The 24,517-nt window shown below is 45.1% G+C and overlaps 1 protein-coding gene across 3 annotated transcripts in view; it reads right to left on the reverse strand.

Moving 5' to 3' along the window:
* The window catches only part of NRK (Nik related kinase), a 109,178-nt gene that overhangs the window by 60,438 nt on the left and 24,223 nt on the right, over window positions 1–24,517 (reverse strand). For all 3 annotated transcript variants that reach the window (XR_012837293.1, XM_075763491.1, XM_075763492.1), the window contains exons 3-6: window positions 11,957–12,013; window positions 4,327–4,452; window positions 3,468–3,578; window positions 1,559–1,649 (exon numbers count right to left, since the gene is read on the reverse strand). Coding sequence is in view for 2 of the 3 variants with exons in the window: in XM_075763491.1 (XP_075619606.1) it covers window positions 1,559–1,649; window positions 3,468–3,578; window positions 4,327–4,452; window positions 11,957–12,013 (385 nt within the window). In the remaining variant the exon portion in view is untranslated. The remainder of the gene's footprint in view (window positions 1–1,558; window positions 1,650–3,467; window positions 3,579–4,326; window positions 4,453–11,956; window positions 12,014–24,517) is intronic.

Here is a 24,517-nt window from a genome sequence, read left to right on the forward strand (position 1 = left end):
ACTCCCTCTGACTTCAGTGAAGCCAGGATTTCGCCATAAGGTTAAACCATAATGAGATTTAAAGTACTTATTTTTACTGGCTCCAGCCAAACATCCTACCCCACATCCACAGGCCATGCTTATTATTTTTGTTCTCTGACTCTACAATGAATTCTTTCAATTAACGAGAGAGGGAGTGTAAAAATCATCCCAAATAAGAGAAGTGCTTCCCTTGAGAGTGCTCCTTTAAATCATTGCCACGCGTTCTCTGTGATGTCGTCCCAAAACATGAAAGACATCCCCTCCTCAAGAGGGATATGTACTGGAGTTTAATCTTCGGAAGTCAGAAGTTGTCAACACTGACATGCCACAGCTAGAAAAGGAAATAAACTGTCCGACATTTTTGAGAGATGACTATTAGTAAGAGCTACTCATGAGTGGTAGCCCTTACACAATTTCACCTATTGTCAGATTTATGAAAATCTCTTAAAACCACTTCCCTTAGAGAAATGGATTAGCATACTTTATTCCCTCAACTTTTTTAGTGTGGATGTCTTTGCATGCCAAAATCTGCTGTGAAGCCCAAAAGTGCTGTGACTTCACAGAATCATAGACTGCTTTGGGTTGGAAGGGACCTCAAAGATCATCTAGTTTCAAGGTCCCTGCCATTGGCAGGGAAACCCTCCACTAGACCAGGTTGCCCAAAGCCCCATCCAGCCTGGCCTTGAACACTTCCAGGGAGGGGGCATCCACAGCTTCTCTGGGCAACCTGTTCCAATGTCTCACCACCCTCACAGGGAAGAATTCCTTCCTAATATCTAATCTAAATCTACCCTCTTTTAGCTCAAACCCATTACCCCTTGTCCTGTCACTACACTCCCTGATAAACAGTCCCTCCCCAGCTTTCTTGTAGTCTCCTTCAGGTACTGGAAGGCTGCTGTAAAGCCCCCCCGCTCCAGAGCCTTCTCTTCTGCAGGCTGAACAACCCCAACTCTCTCAGCCTGTCCTCATAGGAGAGGTGCTCCAGCCCTCTGATCATCTTCGTGGGCCTCCTCTGGACTTGCTCCAACAGCTCTGCATCCTTCTTATGTTGGGGACCCCAGAGCTGGACGCAGTACTCCAGGTGGGGTGTCACAAGAGCGGAGTAGAGGGGCAGAATCCTCTCCCTCAACCTGCTGGTCACGCTGCTTTTGATACAGCCCAGGACACGGTTGGCTTTCTGGGCTGCAAGTGCCAACTCATGTTGAGCTTCTCGTCAATCAATACCTCCAAGTCCTCCTCAGAGCTGCTCTCAATCCATTCTCCGCCCAGCCTTTAGTTGTGCTTGGGATTGCAAGACTTACTAGACAGCTTGTACGTTTGACTGCCCAGAAGTAGCTGTATTCCCCACAGGCTGTGAGTGACATCCTTGCAGAACATGTTACATTTGCAGCTCTTTCTACATGACAGACACCTTATAAACACAGGCATTAATGCTACTTGACATACTTGTTGCTCTTAGGTGATTGAAGGTTCTTTCCAAGATGGAAATCTTAAATTTTTACAAACAGGTTTCTAGCACAAATTTAAGGAAACTTACCCAGTTTTACTTCTGCATTTTCTGTGAGAAGAACATTCTGTCCTTTAATATCTCGATGGATGACATGGTGAGCATGAAGATGTGCCAAACCCTAAAAGAAAAACAGACTTTCCTTATTTTTTCTTTCTACCATTATCATGAGTGTGGCATTGTTGCCTTTTTACACTTTTACCCTTCTCAGACTTTATTCATAGGAAAGTCCTTTAGATGTTATCAGCAACATGAAGACCCCAGTTTCAGGGAGGAGAGAGAAGTTTGATTGCCTTCTTTACCCACAGGCCTGACAGTAGTGGAGCATCTCTGAAGTCAAGTGGGAAGAGAACAAGGTAACAACATTTTAAACTTCTGTCTCAGAATCAAGGGATGCCTCCTTATACTATGTGTTAAAAGCAAACAAAAGAGGGAAAGAGCAATGTAGAATTCTCTGTGTGAGGACCAGAGACAGCAGGTGGCTGACCACAGTGGCTTAAATTCTGCATTCAGCAAAACCATATTCAATGGTAAGTGGACCACAGAAAGTTCAAAGTACCATGTCAGACCTTTTTTTGAATGCAGCAAATACTGTTTTCATTCAGCTAATATCTGCAATATCCTGTCTCTTCCTTCGTTCCAAAATTGTCCATGGTTAAACTAGCATACATATAAAGGAACACACTGAAATAATCCATTATAGTAAGCCAGGGGATGCTTCACTCAACATGCTTAGCCTCTGTAATATTAACGACTTCAAACAGAGCTTCCGCCCAGCTTCTAAATCTTCCAGAGGGGAACATTGTCAATCCATGTGCAAATGGGTCATTTTGTTTTGAAACAAGCATGATTAAATCCAATTTCTTGTTTTACACTAGCAGGCTGTCATGGTTTTCAGTTGCATGAGTGTAAACCAAATGTTTTAACATCAATTGCTTTAATAGAGATATTATAGCCACACAAATGAAAAGCAACCTGACTACACCATTAAGATTTTATTATTTTTTTTTCAGAAGAGCTCTCCCCACGCTCTCCAGCTATAGTTATTACAATCTGCAGTCTAATGCCAAACCCCTGTAAGATGGCCAATGTTCTCTACTGAGCACGCTTCTCAACTCCTCTGCTCCAGAAGCAAAGATTTACCCCTATTCAAGCATTACTTTGGCACGCCATTTGAATTCCAGCTCCCAGAATACACATTTATCTTACCATTATTTAGAAAAGAAGTAGAACTCCATTACAAGGAAGATGGATCAGTAACTCTGTAATGGGTTTTGAATTTAGAATGACAGGTTCCAATATTATTTTTTTTTCCAGGCTAGTTCACTAGATTACACTTGGGAATTGTTTTATCCTCTGTACTTCGCAGGAACAAAAACAAACAAACAAAAAGTTATAAGCCTGCACAGAATGAAATATAGACCCAAGAATTGTCTTGGGGAATATTGCCCCAGCAGGGCAACTTTTAAGATTTTGGAATGCTGTTTAGTCAACACTGCTTCTAATAGCACGGAAAAGAGGCCCCTGAGCGTGTGCAGGTGAAGGAATTATGAACAGAAAGATCTTACACAGCATGAATAGCTGAAGCAATGAGCAGTAAGATCTCCTGATGTGGAGACAGACTTACTGAAAACAGAAAATGTATTTACTTTTCTAGATGCCTAGAATCTGGACTTGCAGAAGATGGCTATTTGCCATAGGAAACAGGAATTTTCTGTTCTTCATACAGAAAATGGGATTAGCTACAATAATATGGGATGTCAAGCAGCCATCATGCTGGCTCTGTGGGCTCTTCTGAACTCAAAGACCACAGCCCATGAGCCTCATGGATCAAAACTTTCAAACAATAATGCTCATTAGTGACCTACATTAGCGACCAAAGGCTTGGAAAGGCCTTTTTGTTGCAAACAAGCAACAAAACTCTGTTGTCAGGACTCACCCTGAGAACCTCTCTGCAGATGTAGGCAATCCAATCTTCCTTGAAACAGTTCCCTTTTGTCTTCTTTACCAGGTCAGTGACAGAGCCCGCACCGCAGTACTCCATCACCAACTGCAGGAAGACAAACGCAATACACTTTTACCACAGCGCTAACAGGGTGCCAGCAGAGATACCACGTGCAAATACCCACTCCACCACAATCAAGGTGTGGCAAACTACACGCGACCTTCACGGATGCCAAGTGACATAAAATCTCATTTCCTGAATCACACACATTGCTGAATAAATAAAAATCCGAGTAGTGCTCCTCTCCTATTGCAGGTTATGGGTACTTTTTTTTTTTTTTTTTTAGAAATTACAAAAATCAGAAAAACAAGATCCAATAGCAGTGAAAAACATAGGAATTTTAAAAAAAAAAATCTTCAAAAATCTTGCAGCCAAAATAATTGGGGGATTCATTTATCTTCTTTGCTTTATTGCCAATTCCTCTGTTCCCTTTTTTATTTTCCAACTGAAAAAAAGGAAGGGAAACCAACAAGAAAAAGGAGAGGAGGGGAAGAGGACAAACTCCCTTTCAGTTTTGTTAAAAAAAAAATATTCTGAAACATTTAATTTGGAAAAAAAAAGCTCAAACAACAAATCAGAACGACAGCACAAGTCACAAGTATCTATGCCCATCCTCAGAGGAAATCATAGGGAATGGAAGACATATAGGGAGGAACAATTTTTCTCTTTTATATGTTATTCTTCAGAACAATGACTTAAGAGTTTCACTGAGCCAGAGGCCATGCCAAGCATACTGGAGCTCTGAAGAAAGGAGCTGCAGATCCGACGAACAGAAACGACACTGAACACTTACCCAGAGCTGATCATCTTGGCCTGCAGGACTTTTCTTTACAAATGCACCATAATATGTAGCAATATTCCGGTGATGGGAGTACTTTTTTAGCATATTTATCTCCAGCTTGATTTCTTCCTCTTCATTCTGTAGCAAAAGAGAGCAGAAGTCTCCTTAGGTGACCAGAGATCCCTGAGCTCCAGGGCTGCCCAGAGCTGCAGGGCAACCTCTGTCTTTGGAGGCTTTCAACACCCAGATGAAACCAGCCCTGAGCAACCTTGTTTGATCCCGTGGCTGGCCCTGCTTTGTGCAGAAGGTTGGACCAGAGACCACCTGAGGCTCCCTCCAGCCTCATCCTGTGATGATGAGACTGTAACTGAAGGACAGGCTCTTAAACTGATGACTGAATCACTCTGGTCCATCGGCCTAAATAATGAATTGCTAGGGTTTGACCAAAAATATAAAAAAATGTCCCCATGTGGGTATAACAACCTCATATTGTGTCCTCAGGGGCTGAGACAGGACCTATCACTCCCCCATTTGCAGCTTCTGTATGCAGTAATTTAGTCTTGAAGAAATTAACCAGATCCAAACAAAAATAAAAATATTCCTACCACTCCATTACTTAAATACTTGGAAAAGCACTTAGTGCACACATCAGCCCATTTGTCTTCCCAGTCCTGTGGAGGGTCTTGCTGGGAGGAAATCAAAGCCAAGAAGGAGGAAACACCACAAACCAAACTCCAGAGCCAGCACAGGGTTAGGATCTGCTCCTTCCTTCCAGTTGTGAGGCTACCCCTCCTGGACCATGGAGTTTCTTCCCCCCTCCTAACATCATGCCATCAGTTAAGTCTCTGGCACGCTGGGGGCTAGCACGCCCCTAGACATCTCCTTCCAAGCACGAGCTAGCTCGGTTTTCCCACTGTCTTTGTGTCAGTCTCTTCAAAGCAGACATTCTCTTCTGCCCAATACAGCACCGTGCACAATAAGACAACTAACGGAAACACGAGTTTTAATAATTACATTAGAAGTAAATGCCTGTTTTTAGAGAGAACTGCCTAATCTGAAGAGGTCCTCTCAGAACTAGACTGTTTGCTGTGTTGCCACCAAGAGAAATGGTGCACAATACCCAGCAAAAATGCATGTAGATTTTTCTGTCTCATTTGTTTTAAAAGGAAAGGAATGGTGCTGCAAGGTATCCTTGTATTGGGTAAAAGGAGTATGACAAAGCTGAAAAATAATTTACCTTGCTGCAAAACATCCCAGTCAGCACTTATAGTTGAAGGGGGAAAAAACCAGAAAAAAACAGACAAAAAAAAAAAGGCAGCAAGAACAGCTCAGCCCCACAGGACATTTTTCTGCACTTTTCCACTATTTTCCAGCAACTTTGCCATCGAAGCATTCCTTTAACCATCACAACAGACTGCTTACAAAATCAGCTGCATTGTCCTTTTTACCTGTTGCAAAACATTAAAGCCTGACAGGCTGAAGCCAAATTCCCTCAAGCACATGCATATGATGTGTCTTATTAAACCCGACCACACAAAAATCATTCCCAACAGAACAGAAGGGACCAATAAGTTTTCCCCAGTAACATCAATTCACAGGAGACACATTACCAGACCAAAGCCTCATTGGCTTAAGCTTTAGGAAATGGGAAATGTAAAATAACTCCACTTGAAGCAAAATGAGCTATTTCAGGTTTCAGAACACAGGCTCTCAAGCTGCACGCATTGCACTAGATATTTCATTTATCTTTTGTTTGCAATTAAGGGGAAAGGAGGACGCTTAATCCTCAGCTTGATACAGCCCTGGCTGTCGTATGACTTAATTAGCGAGGGTAAGGAGGAGCCTGGTGCAGCATCTGGAGTCTCCAAGAGAAATCAGAGCTGACTCCCAGACAGCATGCAGGAAATCCCCCATAAGCAAGGTCCTATTTCTCTCTGCACGTGGTCACAATCAAAGGGAGCTGAGAGTTTGTGTTGATGCTTTCTGGGAGGCAAAACAAGGTTCTACTCCCTTTGGGACTCCAAAGAGTGCACGTGAAAGGGTAGAAACAGACAGGGAGGAGAAGGAGGCAGAGGATTAGGAGATGGGAACCATCATCCTGGACCTGACCACAAGGGTCCTGTCACTCATACGAGTTTCTGGTAAAGGATCTTTAAGGAAGGTGGGCAGAAAGCGGGAGAAACAGGGAGGACTCCTTCCCTTCCCCAGCCTCCTACCCACTTCTGCTAGGGGAACTAAACATGTGGAGGGACAACATTACTCTTTATTAAAGGCCTTCCTCAATTTACTTAAGATCTCTTCAGATCTTGAGGTTTTGGGGTTTTTTTAACTCTGCCCATCTGCATGAACTTTGCATTGGTGGAGCGCGACTGAAAAGCTTCCCTGCTACGCCCTCGGCTCCAGCCTGCATCTTTCACAGAGTTCCCCTTGGGGAGCTGGCAGATCTCAACCACTTCCTCAGCTGCTTTTTTAGCTCTTCTTCCTTTGCCCAATTAATTTACTGAATGTGGAACCGTACTGACACAGCTCTTCTCTAAGTACTCTATTCCTCTGCAATCTCGCCTCCACGCTTTTAAAACAAAGATAAGCATGTACCCATTTGTGAGCACAGCCAGAATACCAGGTAGGCTCTTCCACGCCTGCTGGCAAAAGCAAAGAGCTGCACACGTGTAACGCTCCTTTCCCATTACCAGCACGACAATCCAATTCCTGCTTTACCTCGTGTCCTTATCTATTTACCCAGAAGGTCAGAACCTGCTCCCTCCTGCACCTGCCTCTTCCTCCCTTGCCCATCCCTGCCCGTAGAGGCAGTTCCCTGTGCTCGCACACCGCTGTACGCTGCTCAGGAACAGGATGAGAGCCTTGGGAAGACACTGCTTAGATTGGACAGTGGGTTTGCCTGCTGAGCACCACCACTGCTGAGCAGAAAACCTCCGAGCCAAACTCTTGCATCCTTCAAAGACAGAGACGTGACTTCAAATATCAGTCAGTCTGTAAGGTAAAGGGCTACACAGCACAGCAGGTGGGCATTTCACAGACAAAAAGTACTCTGTGTTCCCGGTGCTTGAGTGAGTTTTGGAAAAATTACTCCATTTCACATGGAGAAACCAAGGCAGAAGAATAAATGTGAGCAATTCTGTCCATGACTGAGGCCCAATCAGGAACTGAATCCGGACTTGCTAAGTCTCAGCATACATACATCCTTCAAGCAGGGTGCCTGAGGACAAAAGCACCCTCAACTTTTCAGTGCATGCACACTCTCAGGATTTCCACTTTCCACCACCCCTCCTGTCAGTGTTACCATCAGCCACATCTCCCAGGGGTCTAGAAACTTGCTCATAAATCATACTGCATAAGAAAAGGAAACAAGCTGGGAGATGTGCAGGTGCAAAAAGCTGTTTGCTTTCACAAACCAATGTGCTTCTGGGCACAGATGGCTGTGTGCACTAAGATGACAGGTTCATGATCAAAGGCTGTTTTTGAAGATGTAGACCTATCTGCGATAACATTAGGAAGCCAAGAACTAGAAAGCACACGCCTCTGATTTCAAATGGAAACAAGATCATCAGCTGATAAATCCTCTACCAAGAGATCCCTTAGTACTGGGGCAGTTCTAATGACAAGTTTCTCATTTAAATGTTGTTTTGCTGTCTGGAAAGACTGAAAGCAAGGACACACAGAGGATGACCTGCTACAAAGAGCTCCTTGATCACCTGCACCGACAGCTGAAGAGAAAAGCAGCAAGAATCCAACCTCTTTGCAAGCACTCTGCAAGATAGCAGGAAGCAGAGCCTGCATGGAGAGGCACATGAGCCATCAGCTCCCCTTCACCCATTTCAAAGGGCTCCCCCCGCCCCGTAAAAATGACACGGCAGCACTTCCTGACAGATGTCCAGAGGATTCCGCAATGACCACAGCATCCTGCTGCTGCTCTTAACAAACCAGCCCAGGGCTGCAGCTCCTGACAGCAAATGGCAGATTTGCTCAGCTCTTGGTGTGTCCCAGATCTTAGAGCTGAGCAATCACAGCTGGAGCTGGTCAGGGAATTTCTGATTAAATGATTTCTTGTCAGGGAAAAAAACCCCATAGATTTGGTGAAACAGAATCTTTTGGCAGAAATGTACTGCTTATGATGGAATGTTAGCTGAAAGACAACTTAGGCTGGATTTTCTAGTGATGAAAACAAGATCCTGGGGGAGAGAAACCCACTGCAGAATATCCAAGTAGCAAGGAAGTAGCTCAGAGCCCTAGGATACATGATATCCTTGTTCAATCCTATCCTCTCCCAAGTCAGACAACAGTGACCTGTTACTGAGCAGGTTAGTGACCAAACCACCACCACCCTACACTGGCATGGGGCTCTGTCACTGGCATTGCCTCACTTTGAATGAGAGATCTACTGGAGGCTTGAACTGGGGAGAGTCCTCTAAGCAGGTACATAAATCACAATGCCAAACCAGGCATTTGGCTCTTCTCCACCTTTTTTTTTTTTTTGGAGACAGGTGAAGGGAAAAAGACTGCATTTGTCTTGATTTTATTTTTTTAATCTTCCCGGTTTCTACCACATGAAATTTTCACTCCCCAAGAAAACTGTTCCCTGTGCAGCACTAATCAGATCCTATAACCACCCAAAGATGAAAATGGCCACAGGGGCTAGGAGCCTCCCGTCTCACTGAAGCAGGTTTACTATGACAGCTTCCATTTCTCACAAGCCAAACTCCATGTGAGATGTTGCTCTCAGGTGCAATTTGTAGGCAGGACACTGGAAATGAGGATTTCAATATTTTAAAGACTTTATTTAAGGCCTCAAGCTAGCTTTTCAAGACCAAAGGATCAGAAAATAACTTAAACCTGAGCAGTCTAACAATGCAAGGGAAAAAAAAAACCAACCAACTTAATCCTTGACAGGATCTGAATTTATGACACTGAAATTCTGGAGATTGAGAGGATTTCTACATTACAGTTAGGACCCACTACTGTTGTGAGAGGCTTCAGTAACCAAATGCTATGAAGCAGAGAAAAGCTATTGCTATTTTTGCAGGAGAACTGAGCTTCAAAGATGCCCTGGACATCTACAGCCTCAGCCATAGCCATGCTCCTGCCTACAGCAACTGCAGAGCAGGGATGCGTTGGCTTCAACCACTCCATCTACTCTGCGCTACAAGAGACCAGCAGGACGGTCCCCGGCCAGACGGATCATCTCAGGAGGCCAGCAGTAACCCTATTTCTTGCAGCCACATGGCTCACCCCAAGCGCTCTGGGAATTTGCACTGAGGTGTCTGAAGGGCTCAGAACCACAGCTGCCAACCCCACCCTGCTGCTGCACACAGCCGTCCACAGCCCACTGCACCAAAAGCAGTTGGGGTTTACCGTAACACACTGAGCTGCAAGATGTGGTGGCTGAGGAGAGGACAACCCCAGGGCAGAGCAAACAGCTGCAGGAGGAACCTGCAGCTATGGGCAGGAACTGCATGAATCACTCCTGTGCTGGTCTCCCAACATCTCGCAGAGGCACCGCCGGCAGCCTGGAGGAAGTCAGTGATAAAGCAGAGGACTGCAGCCTGTGCCCTAGCAGCTGAAACACAGGCAACCCTGGATTAAGAAAGTGGAAATAACAGCAGAAAGCCTTGCACTCAGCCTGCACCAAGGGCAGAGAGCAGAAACACTCAAGTACAGCTGAACTGTATTTGTTCAGGGTTTAGTGGGGGAAAAGCACCAGGGAAAACCCCCTTCAGATGGCTGCACCAACATGCTCACCACTCAACTTTTAACCATCACAACTGCTTTCACATTAAGTGACTCAACATGAAAACAGCATGATCTGTTATCATTACCCCTCAAGCAATGGGACAAGTTCCCCAGTATGATGCTAGGCCTACAAAGCAGCAGCAAATCAGATCTAAACAGATGGTTTTTCCTCCCAGAATCATGCAAGTCTATCAACGTGAATTCCTGAAGCTGGACCATAAGGTTGTCCTCCATTTAAATTTTGTTTCCAAGCAAGCAGGCATTACTGGATGCTGCAGTTTGTTGCTTACATACAAAGGAGACTGTGTTATGTATAGTAAAGGGAAGGAAATCTTTCCAAGGTTCCTTTCCTGCAGTTTTTGCTTCAATTGTTTCATCAAGGAAAGGACTGTCACTGGTATTAACATGACAGCCCACAAGTGACATGTTTGGCCAGCCGTCACTCACTGTTGACTGACCCAGCAAAGCATGAAAGCAATCCATACAGCAGCTCTGGACCAGTTCCAAGTTCCTGCCAGGATCTGTCCTGCCAGCTCCTCTGTCAAAGCACAGAGGTGCTCTGATCCCAAGAATCTGTCTGTGACCCAAACCCTACCCCCTCTCCCTTCCAAAATCCACCAGCCTCATGCTTGGTAACTGCCATTTTTTAAAGCCAAAGCACCTGATGATACATGCACCTCTAGAACTAAAAGCAAAAATCCCACCAATCTAATGCAGCACTCATTTAAAAAATGCAGTCTCCTCTTTGCACAGAAGGCAGCAGCCATAGCCAAACCAGCCCTTAGATATGCTTTGTAAAAGCATTACAGTAGCATCTAAGTTCAAAAACCCAATGTGCAATTCAGACCACTTGCTGCTCAGGGCTGGATTCCCACACCATCAGCAGAGAGAACTGTCCTGGACCTGCTCTACGTGACAATGCCCATGCAGACACCAACTTGTTCTGCTGTCTTCCAAGACAATCAAAAGACAGACAAAAACATAGGCAAGGCTTGCTTGTGCTTGCCCAAAACACCACGTGTAGACGTACCACTGGCAGGCTTGGCCCAGAGGACTTGGCCCTGGTTTTTATTTCAGGCGATAACCCTTCCACAACATCGCAAGAGGACTTTATCTTGGAGTTTTGTACTCCATATCTACACTGCCGGACTGACAGAGCGGGGAGCTGGTCGTCAGTGAGACAAGGTGCGTCCTACCAAACCACAGACTTCCAATAAACTCGAGAAGAGGAAGCAGGGAGTCTCCCCAATCTTTCTGGGGCTCAGGCTAACGTGGTCTCAAGGAGGCAAGCTGCTTTGCTACTGGCTGCGCTCTTAAAAGGAGAAACAGAAATCAATACTTAGCAACTTTTTCGACACCCTGTTCCAGCACTGACACCACTTTATAAATGTGAGAGGACAGCGCCAATTAAACTGTCTCCTCCTCTCATCTGTCAAATAACAATCAAAAAGTGCTATATTTGCATTTCTAGCGTGTCCCTGCTTGCTAGCTGTCAGGGTAGCTGCTCTGAGGAATGGCTGGCGCACGACAGGAGAGGATATGATGAAACACAGCAGGGGCAGTGCAGAGCTACAAGTAATCTTTTACTTGCGATCTCTGGAAACAGATAATCAACTAGAAACAAGCAGGAAGAGAGTTCTCCTGTTTCTTATTATAGACTGTCAAAATATGGTAATGCATTCCCTTATTGCTTTGTCACCATTGGTCAGGTACAACTGAAAAATCCGGTTGTATTAACACCTCTCAGTACTTTATAAAACACAAACTGGTGCTCAGCAACCATAATTTATACCACTAGACCATCTTTTATAAGCTATCCATCTTCTCATGATCTGAATATTTATTTTTTCCTTGCACCTTGATAACAACTTTTTGTTTTTAGTTTTGCACTCACCTCAGTAACATTCATCACTTTGATTGCTGCTAGCTGCCCGGTCTTAACATGGCGACCCTGTTAAAATAACAAAAGACTGTAAGTAAAACATGTATTTAAACTAGGTATACAGTAATAAATGAGGCATATAACAACTGGGCTGGAGTACTTGCTTTCAATCATGTATCAACAACCGTTCAGTGATACAAAACTACCAAGGTGAAGTCTGGTGATGCGTTACCAGACCCATACCATGCTCTAAAGTTAACTGAGTTACCTTCGCAGCATTGACTTCCTCCTTTAGCAGAAAGCAAGCAGCAATGCTGGGAGACCTCAGCCGTCAGAGCACAACACGGCATGAGTTTATGGGTCTCCATCCAACTCCTGTTCAACAGGCATCGCTGCCCGTCAAGCCTCCTCTTCTAGGAAGTCTCAGCACAGGCCCAGGGTGACCTAACCAGAACAACCTTCTTGTCCTGCAACCCAGGGCTGAGGGGTGCTGGGGAAGCAAGGCATTGAGTAGCTGGCACTGTCCCCACCTCCCCACCCCACATGTTCTGGCTCACCTCGGGGTGAAGACAAAACTCTGGGTTTCAATACATCAATCTGGCAAACCCCTATGTGGCTGCCAAGAAACTAAAGCTATATGTACTTTCTTGCTTTTTTTTTTTTTAAATAAAAAGGCTTTTCACTGTGAAATGCTTAGTTTTTAAAATTCTTACTGCAGCTGAGTTAACTGTATCTCAGGTACCTCCTAAAAAGTATGCAGAGGCTTTGTATTTAAAATGTAATCTTCTACGTTGGTGGGGAGGAAGTCTCCCAGGGCTTTGACTGCATGTGTGCCTACGTACGCACACACTCTTCACTAGTGAAATGCCCACACCCCACGATCGTTATTATTACAGATAACTGGCAATTTTAGACTAGCTAAGTGGCTAGTTTTTGAAAACAAAGCTAGGAAAAGGGAGGTAATAGGGAATAAAGCTATTATAAGAGCAAACTTGATACTCAGACTGACAAAACGTGGTTCACAAGAACGTATATTAGAAACGCAACCACGAATCTTGCCGTAAATTGCAGTTTCTTGGCTTTGTTGGATCAAGTTGCTCAACAGATGCCACAGATGCAGTGTTTCGCCATGATAACCAACACTAATCTCATACTGGAGGACAGTATCAAAAGATTTGTACAAACAGCGGACTAGCTACACTTCCTAACTCCTCACTTCCATGAAATGTTCAGAAATGGGTTTGAAGCTTTGAGACTGCAATTTTGTTCCTGAAGTACTAGTCTGCAAAGCTGTACATTGAAATAACTAACTGACATCAGTTAAGGAAGCCATAGGAAATCAGGAAATCAAACATGAAATGCTGCAGTTTGCAGACAAAATGATTTGCAGGTGCAATTTACACCTGCAAAATTAAAAGCTAGGTTGATGTCATTTTAAAACCCAGGTCCTATCTGCACAAAATTGCATACAACTGTTATTGCTAAGACCAAGCAATTTTGCATCAAAGAAAAATGATTCCTCATTCTCAGGCGATATGTCACAGTCACGTTTTCTTTTACAGAAAACTAAATCCTGCTGAGTTTTTGTATATTTATAAGTGTCCTCTTTCCATGGAAGCACTCCTGGGATTGCACAGCTTTTTCTCGTAAACTAGAATGATAGGATTTATATATTATCACAGACCTGAGGAGGAAGACAAATGGGACACACCCTCACCAGGCCCACCACAGACACACCATTACGGCTGAGCGCAGATGGGCAGTGTTAGCCCAAGAGATGCTGGTGTTTGGTCAGCATCCATCCCAGCTGACGTCAATCCCAGTGAGCAAGCTTCCTCTGCACAGCCATGGCTCCTTTGTTGGAGGCCATTGTTTGTAAATGTTTCCAGGCATTGAATGTCTTGGCAATATAGCCAGAGAGGGCCTTCCACAAAATATAGTCATGCTAGACACGCTGGCACCCTGATTTAACTCCAGAGGTTGTCTGGAGTCAAGTATGCTGATAATTCCCCGTGTCTGGCCATCACACATAGCAGGCAACCAACCCATCAGGACAAGAAGCCTCTCCTGGGCTGCCGTACCTTCTGCAAAGCATGATGTCAAAAATCAACACCGATTTTCAGAATTACAGTGAAGCATGGAGATGTGCTTCTTTACTGAAAAACTAAATCAATCAATACTAGCCTAGCATTGCACTTGATATTGAATGTTCATAAGAATAAGGAAGGGGGAAAGGCCTGGCATTCAGTTTTGATTTCAAAGTATGATAGCTCATCCAATTGTCCCTGTGTATAAAAGACATCTGTTATTTTGCAGCCAGTTATATCCACTGCATGCAAACCTGCTGCTCTCACTCACTCTTACCATGATGAGTGAGAATACTAAATCCTCAAAAAAAGGTTTGGAAAATGTAGCATTTACGGAAAAGAAAACAGCAAGCCCTTTTGTTTTGTGTGCCATGATTCACCTTTGCACAACAAATGTGTCCCCGTTAACTGAGATGCACAACTCAATTCTGTTCCCGCATTCCTAAAAGCTCCCATGCTGTCTGCAACCTGGCTGACCGCTGGACGAGAGGAGCTCAGTCTGTGCAGAGCGGGCAGGATCAGGCCTCGTGCCTTGTTAACAGTGCCCCATCTTCCTCACGCCGTGCAAAGTTACTACCAACCTGAGGGAACCATCCAACCATCCCTCTGCGCAGGCTCACCTGCAATAAACACTCTCTGGCTGGGTAAAGCAGCCTTTACATGGAAGTAAATTCTGTTAACTACGTGCACTTCGCACACTTACGTCCTTTTAGAACCCTTTATTCTGGAGCAAAACAGAGTGGTTCAATGCACCAGAGAATCCAAACCGTTCTCAACAGGCTGAAAGGAAAGGAGCAGTAAAAACTCATTCCTGTTGGTTTGCTCTAATTCTCAACTCACAACAATTTATTTTCAACAACTGTTATCACACCTTTTGAAGGGAGTCTTTCATGTTTCTTGGTTGTATTAAGCTGGAGAACCTCATCTTCCCCCACCACAAGTTCATGCAGGGTAATGCAGAGGGCTACAGGTTAACCTCAGGAAAAGGTGTGAACACAGAAATATATATATTTACATTTGCCTTTCATCAATTATCTAAAAGTGATTAATTAGTTTAAAAGCAGTATGAAAAAAAAAGTAGCTTGAAGCGTGTAACTAAATATGTATCTACAGCTATATATCTATATAAAACCATTTTCATCGTAACACACTAATTTTACTACCATCTTTGCAGATTTATTTTTTATTACAGTTGTACATTTTCCTAAAGTAAAGGATTCATTGTATCATAGAGCAATAAATCTCAAAAGTCTCTGCACCTGCTAACCTATGCAACAAACAATGTAGCAGAATTACACAGCACACACCATCATTTCTCCTCACCTCTGACATCATCCCAACATACACAAATAAAACCTTTCCTTTAAATATTGCCAAAGGAAAAGGGTCAGTCAGCAGAGACAAAATAACCAGAGAATGCTGGAATCATAGAATCATGGACTGGTTTGGATTGGAAGGCACCTCAAAGCCCATCCAGTTCCAACCCCCTGCCATGGGCAGGGACACCTTCCACTAGACCAGGTTGCCCAAAGCCCCATCCAGCCTGGCCTTGAACACTTCCAGGGAGGGGGCATCCACAGCTTCTCTGGGCAACCTGTGCCAGTGCCTCACCACCCTCACAGGGAAGAATTTCTTTCTAACATCTAATCTAAATCAACCCTCCTTCAGCTTAAACCCATCACCTCTTGTCCTGTCACTACACTCCCTGATAAACAGTCCCTCTCCAGCTTTCTTGTAGGCCCCTTTAGGTACTGGAAGGCCACAATTAGATCTCCCTGGAGCCTTCTCTTCTCCAGGCTGAACAACCCCAACTCTCTCAGCCTGTCCTCACAGGAGAGGTGCTCCAGCCCTCTGATCATCTTTGTGGGACTCCTCTGGACTCACTCCAACAGCTCTATGTCCTTCTTGTACTGGGGACCCCAGAGCTGGATGCAGTACTCCAGGTGGGGTCTCACAAGAGCAGAGCAGAAGAAGAGAATACCCTCCCTCAACCTGCTGGTCACACTGACTTTGATGCAGTCCAGGATATGGCCAGCTTTCTGGGCTGCAAGCGCACACTGCCAGCTCATGTTGAGCTTCTCATCAATCAGTACCCCTAAGTCCTTCTCCTCAGGGCTGCTTTCAATCTATTCCTCACCGAGCCTGTAGTTGTGCTTGGGATTGCATCGACCCACGTGCAGGACCTTGCACTTGGCCTTGTTGAACTTCATGATGTTCGTATGGGCCTGCCTCTGAAGCCTGTCAAGGTCCCTCTGGATGGCATCCCTTCCCTCCAGCGTGTCGACCGCACCACACAGCTTGGTGTTGTCGGCAAACTTGCTGAGGGTGCACTCGATCACACTGTCCATGTTGCCAACACAGATGTTAAACAGTGCTGGTCCCAGTACCGACCCCTGAGGGATGCCACTTGTCACTGTTCTCCACTTGGACATTGAGCCATTGACCACAAGTCTTTGAGTGCGACCATCCAGCCAATTCCTTATCCACCGAGACACCTTATCCACTGGAGACAGCCTAAATTTTATTCTTTCTCCTCCCCTGAACTTCACTGTCTCTTCAGTTAGTTATGAAAAAAAGGGGGAGAAGCAAAGCCACCCAACAGCTCGCCCAAACACCAGCAGTCCCCATAAGCAGTGGTTGCACACCAGCACCCTATTCAACTCAGCACTACCACCCAAAAAAGTGAGTGTGCTATTGCAAGACTCCATGCTAAGAGGGCTGAAGCTTTCAGAGAACACGTGTGTTCATGTGGAGAAGAGCCATCAATGCCTTTGCAGCTTATCTGAGCAGGGTAACATGCTCCACGTTACACTTGCTTTAAAGCACAGACTCTGACTGTGCTGGCCATCAGAACAAAAATCACAGGTTTCTCTCCTTTACATTGGTTTTTCAAATTGTTTCAAGTTCATTTTCTTTGACATCTCTAAAAGCAGTAAACATCCTGAATGCAGCCCTGGGCTTCTTGTTATAACATAGTGAGACTAGCGTCTAAGTACGGAAAGGTTTCAGGGCCTGGCCCCTTACTTTTTCATTTATCAATAAATCTCAGAGGTTAGCCGGAGTTCATGGGAACTCACGCATTGCTACTTTTGCTGAAGCCACAAAGCTGAGCATGTTTGAATTGTTTTAAAAAAGGTGGTGTTTTGATTTTTGTTTAAAGCTCCTAGGAACAACTGACTGTTTTAACTGTTTCCCAACCAAATGACATCAACAGAGGCATTTACCTCCAGCGACAAGACATGCAGGAGTTCACCCTTTTTGATTTAATCCAAAACGGGAGGAAGAACACAGGGCATTGTCTTCCCCACCCTCCGTGCAATCCGCCACTGCCCATCCTCTCCAGATCATTAAAGGGAACCAGCCTGTTGTGATTCAAGATCCTCTGTTGCACGTTTCCTCAGAAACTGGGCAGAGGGCAGGAACGGCCTGTGGGCCCGTCTCCCTAATAAAAGTTTTCATCTTTCACCCAAATGCTCAGTTTGAGAGCAGGTTTCAACTCCGGAGAATGCAGGCAAAACATCCAGCAGCCATCTGCAAATCATCCATATTCCCACCCAAGAATATAGCATTAAACGCTATCAAGCTCATACAGAGCTTAGACATGAACAATTCTGAAGCTCAATGACTTTCTAAAATTGCAGTTCTTGCCTACATTTTGATGAGATATCAAAGCTGGAAGAAATTCTCCCATTAGCTCTGAGTCCAGCTAAATTCCTTGTCTCCTCCAGAAAATATTTCCGCATAAAGTCTGCTGCGGTTGCCAGTTAGTCACTACAGCGACATTCAGCAAACCTGGAGCCAGCATACACATTTTTCAACTCTGCATACTGCTCATTGCAGCCACATTTGTGGAAGATGCTTTATGCCAAAGATCTGGTTCTGATGAGCTCCAACCATGCATTATTTCTGCAGGGAGATATAAGTGGGGTAGGACATATCGCTCAGTGTTGGTTCTATTGGATATGTATTTATCTTTTTAGCTCAATCTGATAAAGGAACCACTTATCTATGCCCTCTACTGAGGGTCAAGACATGGCTTTTTCCATTTACATCAAACGAGTATCAGCATTAGTGGTCCGGCCATTAGCTGATAACGGGGCTTTACACAAGTTAAGTATATTTACATAAAGATTCATTCAGTCATGTACAACACCTCTTCCTGTTAGGTCCAAACAAAAACTTTGGGCAATCCCTGGCTTAGGCCACAATTACAACCAGAGACCCAAGGTCCCAGTGACACACACCTGAGATTGTAATGCTATGGGTGACATGCAGAGAGCTTGGTTTGAAGCTTCCCTCCCAGGTTCTGTACAGCCCTCTCTTCCCAGGGGTGCAAACAGCTCCCGTCAGCTTCTCTCCCCACTTGCGATCCGACAGATTTGAAGTGGACAATTGCACGTCCAGACGATACAACCCAGCTGTCCTGCTACAGTGTTGTGCAGCATGCCAAGGCAGCCCACAGCAGTCCCATCACATGCTTCCTTTTTGGCAATGGGCGCTCATTAACGTCCACGTGTTTCTGGGTCTGTCTGATGTAGCTGTCCCCATTTAACCGCAGCAGGAAAAAGTGCACGTGAAGGGCAGGGACCGCCTGCTGCAGGACACCACGGCAGCACGAAGCTGGTGGTTTTGACTATGCTCAAGTGCCCATCTGTGTCCATGTCCTGTCTGCAACCAGAAGCACAATCTCACTTTTCTCTCCCTTAAAAAGCAGCAGTTTTGGCAAGGCTGTGAGGTGCCTATGTGCAGGGATAACTCCCAGATGCCAGAAGCCTCGGACACTTGGCAGTTTGCACCTCTGTTCCCATGTGGAGGGCAATTTCACACCAAACACACTCTGCCATCAGGCACGCACATGTGCGGTGCACGTAGGTTGTGCACAGGCACAAATAGCTCACAACATCCGCACAAGGCTGCTGGACTCCTGGGTGAAGGGTCATCTGCTAATGTAATCCAGAAACCTGGTAGATACCACAAACTTAACTCTTGGGACCTTCTCTGGGTATTGAAAGCAAGACCTGGCTGTTGGAGGTGGAGGACTTCCATGGCCAGAGGACTTTCTCACCCAGAAGCATTTATTACGGGATAACTGGTGCAGGCTGTGGCCACCCACTCTTTGGGATTGGGGAGAAGGCACAGCTGTTTCGCTGCAAGCTCTTTCTGACAGTGAACTTCAGCAAGCAGGTTTCCTGTTCAAAAGCCTGAAGTTTGAGCCCACCTTGGGTAAATCAGCATGTGGCCCTGCAGCTGCTGGTAGACTGCCAGCTTAGCCTTCTGTGCCCCGAAGGACAGACCCCACCCTTTTGCCCCTCTCCTCTCCACCCTTTCCATCCTGGTAACACAAGGAAAGCCTTTAAGAGACTACGCATCAAATGAACAATGCCCTGCATAGGTTTCCAGGAAACCCTATGTCCTATTTCACATGACCTTAACAAAGTCATGATCCTTCTGTTTCCCTTTCCACCTACACAGGGCTTTTCTACTTAGACCCAGCTCTTTAGAAGCAATGAACAACATTTGCTATCACCAGCCCCCAGAGCCAGCCTGGAAACACCAGCAAGGGCAGCCTCTCATGCAGCTTCAGTCTGCTCCCCAGAGCGTGCCAGTGGGTTAGCATGGCAGGGAGGAGGATCTCGAGAACATAAAACCTGCAGACAAGCTGCTCTTGCACTGCAGTTTAGACACAGCTGCTGTTTTATAGCATACGGCTGCTCACAACAGACATCCTGCTGTCCCTTGGGGCCCTGACTAATGTAAACGAGTGGACAGGGTTTGCGCATCTGGAGCTGGAGTGTTATGATGCTGAGAAGTGTCACCTGAGAAGACAGTTTATAGGAGAGCTCTATCAAGAAGACCAGTCTGTAATCCTCATCTCAGCAACTGACACCACATGAGACAATCCACTGTAGTCATGGATGGAATTCTTCAGCTAAAAATACAGCAGCAATACAAAACTTGAAATGGGACAGGAATAAATTCCAAGGAAGAAGTTATTAAGAGTTTGGAAACGTATAACTTGTTTTTGTTAGTTAATGGTCTGAGGTAGAGCTCAGGGTCAGTTGTGCACTGAATACTCGCCCTGGATTTCAGAAACGATCCACTGATCCATTTCATTCTAAACTATGACATGTAGTCCACATTAATTCTGATAGTCTAAAAAAAAAAAAAAAAAAAAAAAAAGAAAAACCCCCAAAATCCCCACAAACCCCCCCAACCCAACACACATCAGCCTTGGGCAGATAATTACCAATTTCAGAGTCTTTTTTTTTTTTAACCCCCATGGAGAATTCGGGACACTAGCCAGGTGGGAATGCAGCTATAATTTTGATTACAGCTTCACCTTTTTAATCATGCAACTCAGGCCGCAGAAAACCCACTTTGATTGACATTATATAGTTTTGGTGACTCTTCCGTCACAATGTCTGTAGATGTCTGTCGTATTGTGGGGCTGTAAATCAAAGAACTGTATGCCCCTGGAGCATTTCTTCTCTTCTTTGAGATGCTGGGAGATGCTGAGATTTGGAAGTCTGGGCCTTGTTCCAGATCACCTCTAGGGTAGCCCTCAGCTCCATCTCCCAGCTGGAACACACCCTCCTTTCCTTGTAAGTGACTGCTTTCATGCCAGCAGTGCAGGATGCAGGACTTCCGTAAAACCACAAACCAGCTGCATTGACTAAACGCTGACCACGCGGATGCCCTTTCACCCCCACATTTGGCACCCAACTTCCAGACAGTCCTAGGTCTCACTCAGAAACACTTGGCCAGCACAGCCAAATGCTGCATTTCCCCTTCCCTATCCTCCATAAACACCTTCTTTCAACAGCAGCTGAATAGCTTCCTCTGCCATTATTGAGAGGAAGAGCACAGACTGCCGCATCAGAACGAGCTCCTGACGTTACCGCTTCAGCAACAAGAAGGTCCTCTGCTGCTCTCATTATCCACCATCAGACACCGCCAGACAGTCCCTCAGGTTGCACTGGGACTGCTTGATTGACTTAGACCGAACGTTGCCTTCAGAACTGACCATCAATGTGTTCCTACCAAGGAAGGCAAAGCGTGTCACCTAAACACTACAAAATATGATCACCCTTGTCCACAGCTGGTCAGAGCAGTAAGCAATATCAATATGCTGTAAATAATCAATATATACTCTTCAAGGTTTATGGTGGTGGGTTTTTTTCTATGTGCTAATTCCCACTCTACTTTATGATTAGATCGGTTCCAAGAAGTTAGCTAAGATTTACCATTTGCAGTATAGACCATACTATGAAGTTGAATACTATTTAGCATGCCCCAGGTTGTAAAACATTAACAGTAAAATGTAATGTGTGTGCACGTATATGAAGAACAAAAGTTAATTAATAACAGTGTACTTTAAGACAAAGCATGTTACATTAATGAAGAAATATTAGAGATATGTACTATTTATAAAAAAGTGAAAAAAATTTCAAAAATTAAAAATGTTACACTGCACTCCAAACAAAAAAGGATAATTTTGTAAAGATTAGCAAATTTATATAGCAAAAATTACTTTAAAAATCCAGTGAAAAACAAGTTCCTTTCCTGGCAAACACCACTGCCCTATTTCTGTGTAGAACAGGTCATTCTATCCTTCCCGTTGCTTCTTTCTCCCCCCTCATCTCAGGAGTGGGTATTTTGCATTCAAAGTGAAAATACTAGTTTTTTAAAGCTTTTTTAAATGAAGCTTTAGACGTTTCAGAGGTAAGATGTTAAAAAAAATAAATCAAGAATTTCTCTCAGGGCCCCTATTTGTGTCACATGCTTAAACAAACAAAAGTATCACTGTAACTTGTAGCACTATAGAAGACAATGAAGTTGACGGTGGTATAGGAGGACTTCCCATATACTAAAATAGCAACACATTAGCCAAGACAAGAGAGAACGCATAACTTCTGTCAATCACTTAAAATTCTACCCAAGTCCACACTGGCTAGAAGGGAGGGATGGATGGGGGTCATTTCAACAGTACCAGAGCAAACAATCTGGATCTCTGGTGGAAAAGGACAGTTTTTTACCCCTGCTGCAAGTGTCTGTACCACAGCCCTCATGAACTCTAAAACCCAAGAGGCACTAGAAGCAGTTTTTCTGTCCAGTTTGTTTTGGGGTTTTTTTTGTATCCTTTCAGTTCCTATTTCCTCCCATTGTACAAGAGGAAATGCAGATTGTTTGCTTTGCCTAATGTTTGTCTGTGTCTGACTGCAGACCAGTGGGAAAAGAAAACGAAACAAAGGAACAAATTCAAGCCCTTTCACAAACACATATTTGAGTACCTACATTCTTGCAGTATCAGTACGTTCAGCTGATCAGATTACCATCCTTATGCAAAACATGAACCACTCAAGGCTACTACATACTCCATACTACTCTACTCTGTGTAAGACTGGACTAGAGATGGATCTTTTGGGATGTTGAAACCTGCTCCCAAAGAGGTCATTCACATTGCGATTAGCAAGATCAAGCAAAGCACTAAGCACTTTTGAAAATACCATGCTAGTCATAATAGGAAAAAAGGAGTTTTGCCCTCTAATTATATGAAATGGGTGGTGTCCGCAGCAGAACATCTCCTGTAATGTTCTGTGGCTCCGTGCTCATTTGGAGGAATCTGGAAAGCACCCATTCCTGCGGCTTCTCCTTACTCAACTAACATGCACACATGATGCTTTAGACATCCTACTGCTATTTCAAGCTTCTGAACGATGCAAACTATGTGCAAGAAGGAAGAGCAGGAGCATTCCTCCTGTGAAAACGGGGTAGCCCTTGGTGGGTAACAGCTGGAAATCGAGAGCTGCAGCACACAGCAGAGCATCCAGCTCGGAAAGCTAATTTCACAGATGGTCACTGCTCGGGGACAGCGCTGGTTGGGGATACACAGGGTTACCAAAGGCGTAGCTGCTCCTGGTGAAGGACCAGACTCTCACCAACTTTGATCTGGCCCAATCTGTTTTGTATCTGGAGATACTTCAGGAGGGTCTGAGGGGGAGACAAACACTGAAACTCTAGCTGTCCTCTCTTCAGAAAGTCACCCAGGTGCTTGACTTTAGAGGTCACCGCAAGGCCCCTGAACGGGAGCTGCTACCAGCAAGGAAAGAAAAGCAACATTTTGGGGACATACGTGGGTCAAGAGAGCAACTCCGGCAGAAGCACAGTGAATGGGAGGAGAGGTCTGAAAAGCAGGCCGTGCAGTTATCCCCTTTACCTCACACTCCATTTATTGGGCCATAAAACCCGATGTCTTTGAGCCTTAATTTTGTTATTTGTGCAAATAACAGTTTCAACAGCCTTGCCATTCATCCTGGGCTTTGGCATTTGTCACGCCTCTTAACGTCTGTTGAAACACGCTATTGGGTTTCCAGCCTCAGCCATCCCATCACGGCTTGCTACCCCTGCCAGGGGCACAGAGGCTTTCTCCTTCCAGTGGGTGTCCTGCCTTGGAGATGCTGGGGCTGGCGGGTCTGCAGGCAGCCAGCAGCAGGGACCGATGTGGGGCGGCGGGGACGCGGGGTGTTTGCAGCCCCGCAGCTCTTCTTGCTGTGGGCAGGAGGGTTGCAACAGCCCTGGCACAGAGCCAGTCCCGCTCAGCACCTGGGGAGCCCCAGCAATGATTTATGACAAAAGGTCCACCGCATCGAAAGTCTATTCATCCAGAAAAATAAACAGTTTGGGGCGAAAAAAAAGCCTCGGCCTTTGGAAGGCTCTCACTCTGCAGACCAGAGGCCATCAAGAAGCAAAGTCTAGGGAGTGGTACGAATCCTTCCACCCCAGTGAATTTTCGCTGCCTGACTTATGTGCATCCGTTTACAGAAATACAGTGTGCCAGAGAAAATCTGTACGCAGCACATCTCTGCTGGATGAAGTCACAAGCAGTTAAATGTGTCCCACCGGCCTCATCTTGCTGAAAGGAAGTTGGGGCTGGACTGTAGGAGGTCAGCTGGTGGGTGGCCAGACTTTGGAGCAGGAATCCCTCAAAGGAAGGTTTTTTGGCTCACCAGCACTACAAAGCTCTGAAGGTCAAGCTGCGCACAGCGATTACAAACCTCATGTTATGAGAGTCATGTTTTAAGTAATGCAGCCTTCCCAGACACATGCTAATAAAGAAAGGCTTTATTAGCCTTCTATCCCACATAAATATAACACATTAAGCTCTCAGCAATTATATCACTGAATTTTTAAAATCCTTCAGCATTCTCGTGAACAAGTATAACGTAGTTGAATATTCTCTTGCATATACTGCAGAACATGGACAAGGTTCTGCACGGGTGTCATGGTTTAACCCCGTCCGGCAGCTAAGCCCCACACAGCCACTCGCTCGCTCCCCCCCAGTGGGATGGGGGAGAGAATCAGAAGGGTAAAAGTGAGAAAACTCATGGGTTGAGATAAAGACAGTTTAACAGGTAAAGCAAAAAGCCACGCACACAAGCAATGCAAACCAAATCACTTCCCATGGGCAGGCAGGTGTTCAGCCATC

The sequence above is a fragment of the Balearica regulorum genome, chromosome 11 (genome assembly GCF_011004875.1).
Source record: "Balearica regulorum gibbericeps isolate bBalReg1 chromosome 11, bBalReg1.pri, whole genome shotgun sequence".
Classification (NCBI taxonomy): Eukaryota; Metazoa; Chordata; class Aves; order Gruiformes; family Gruidae; genus Balearica; species Balearica regulorum.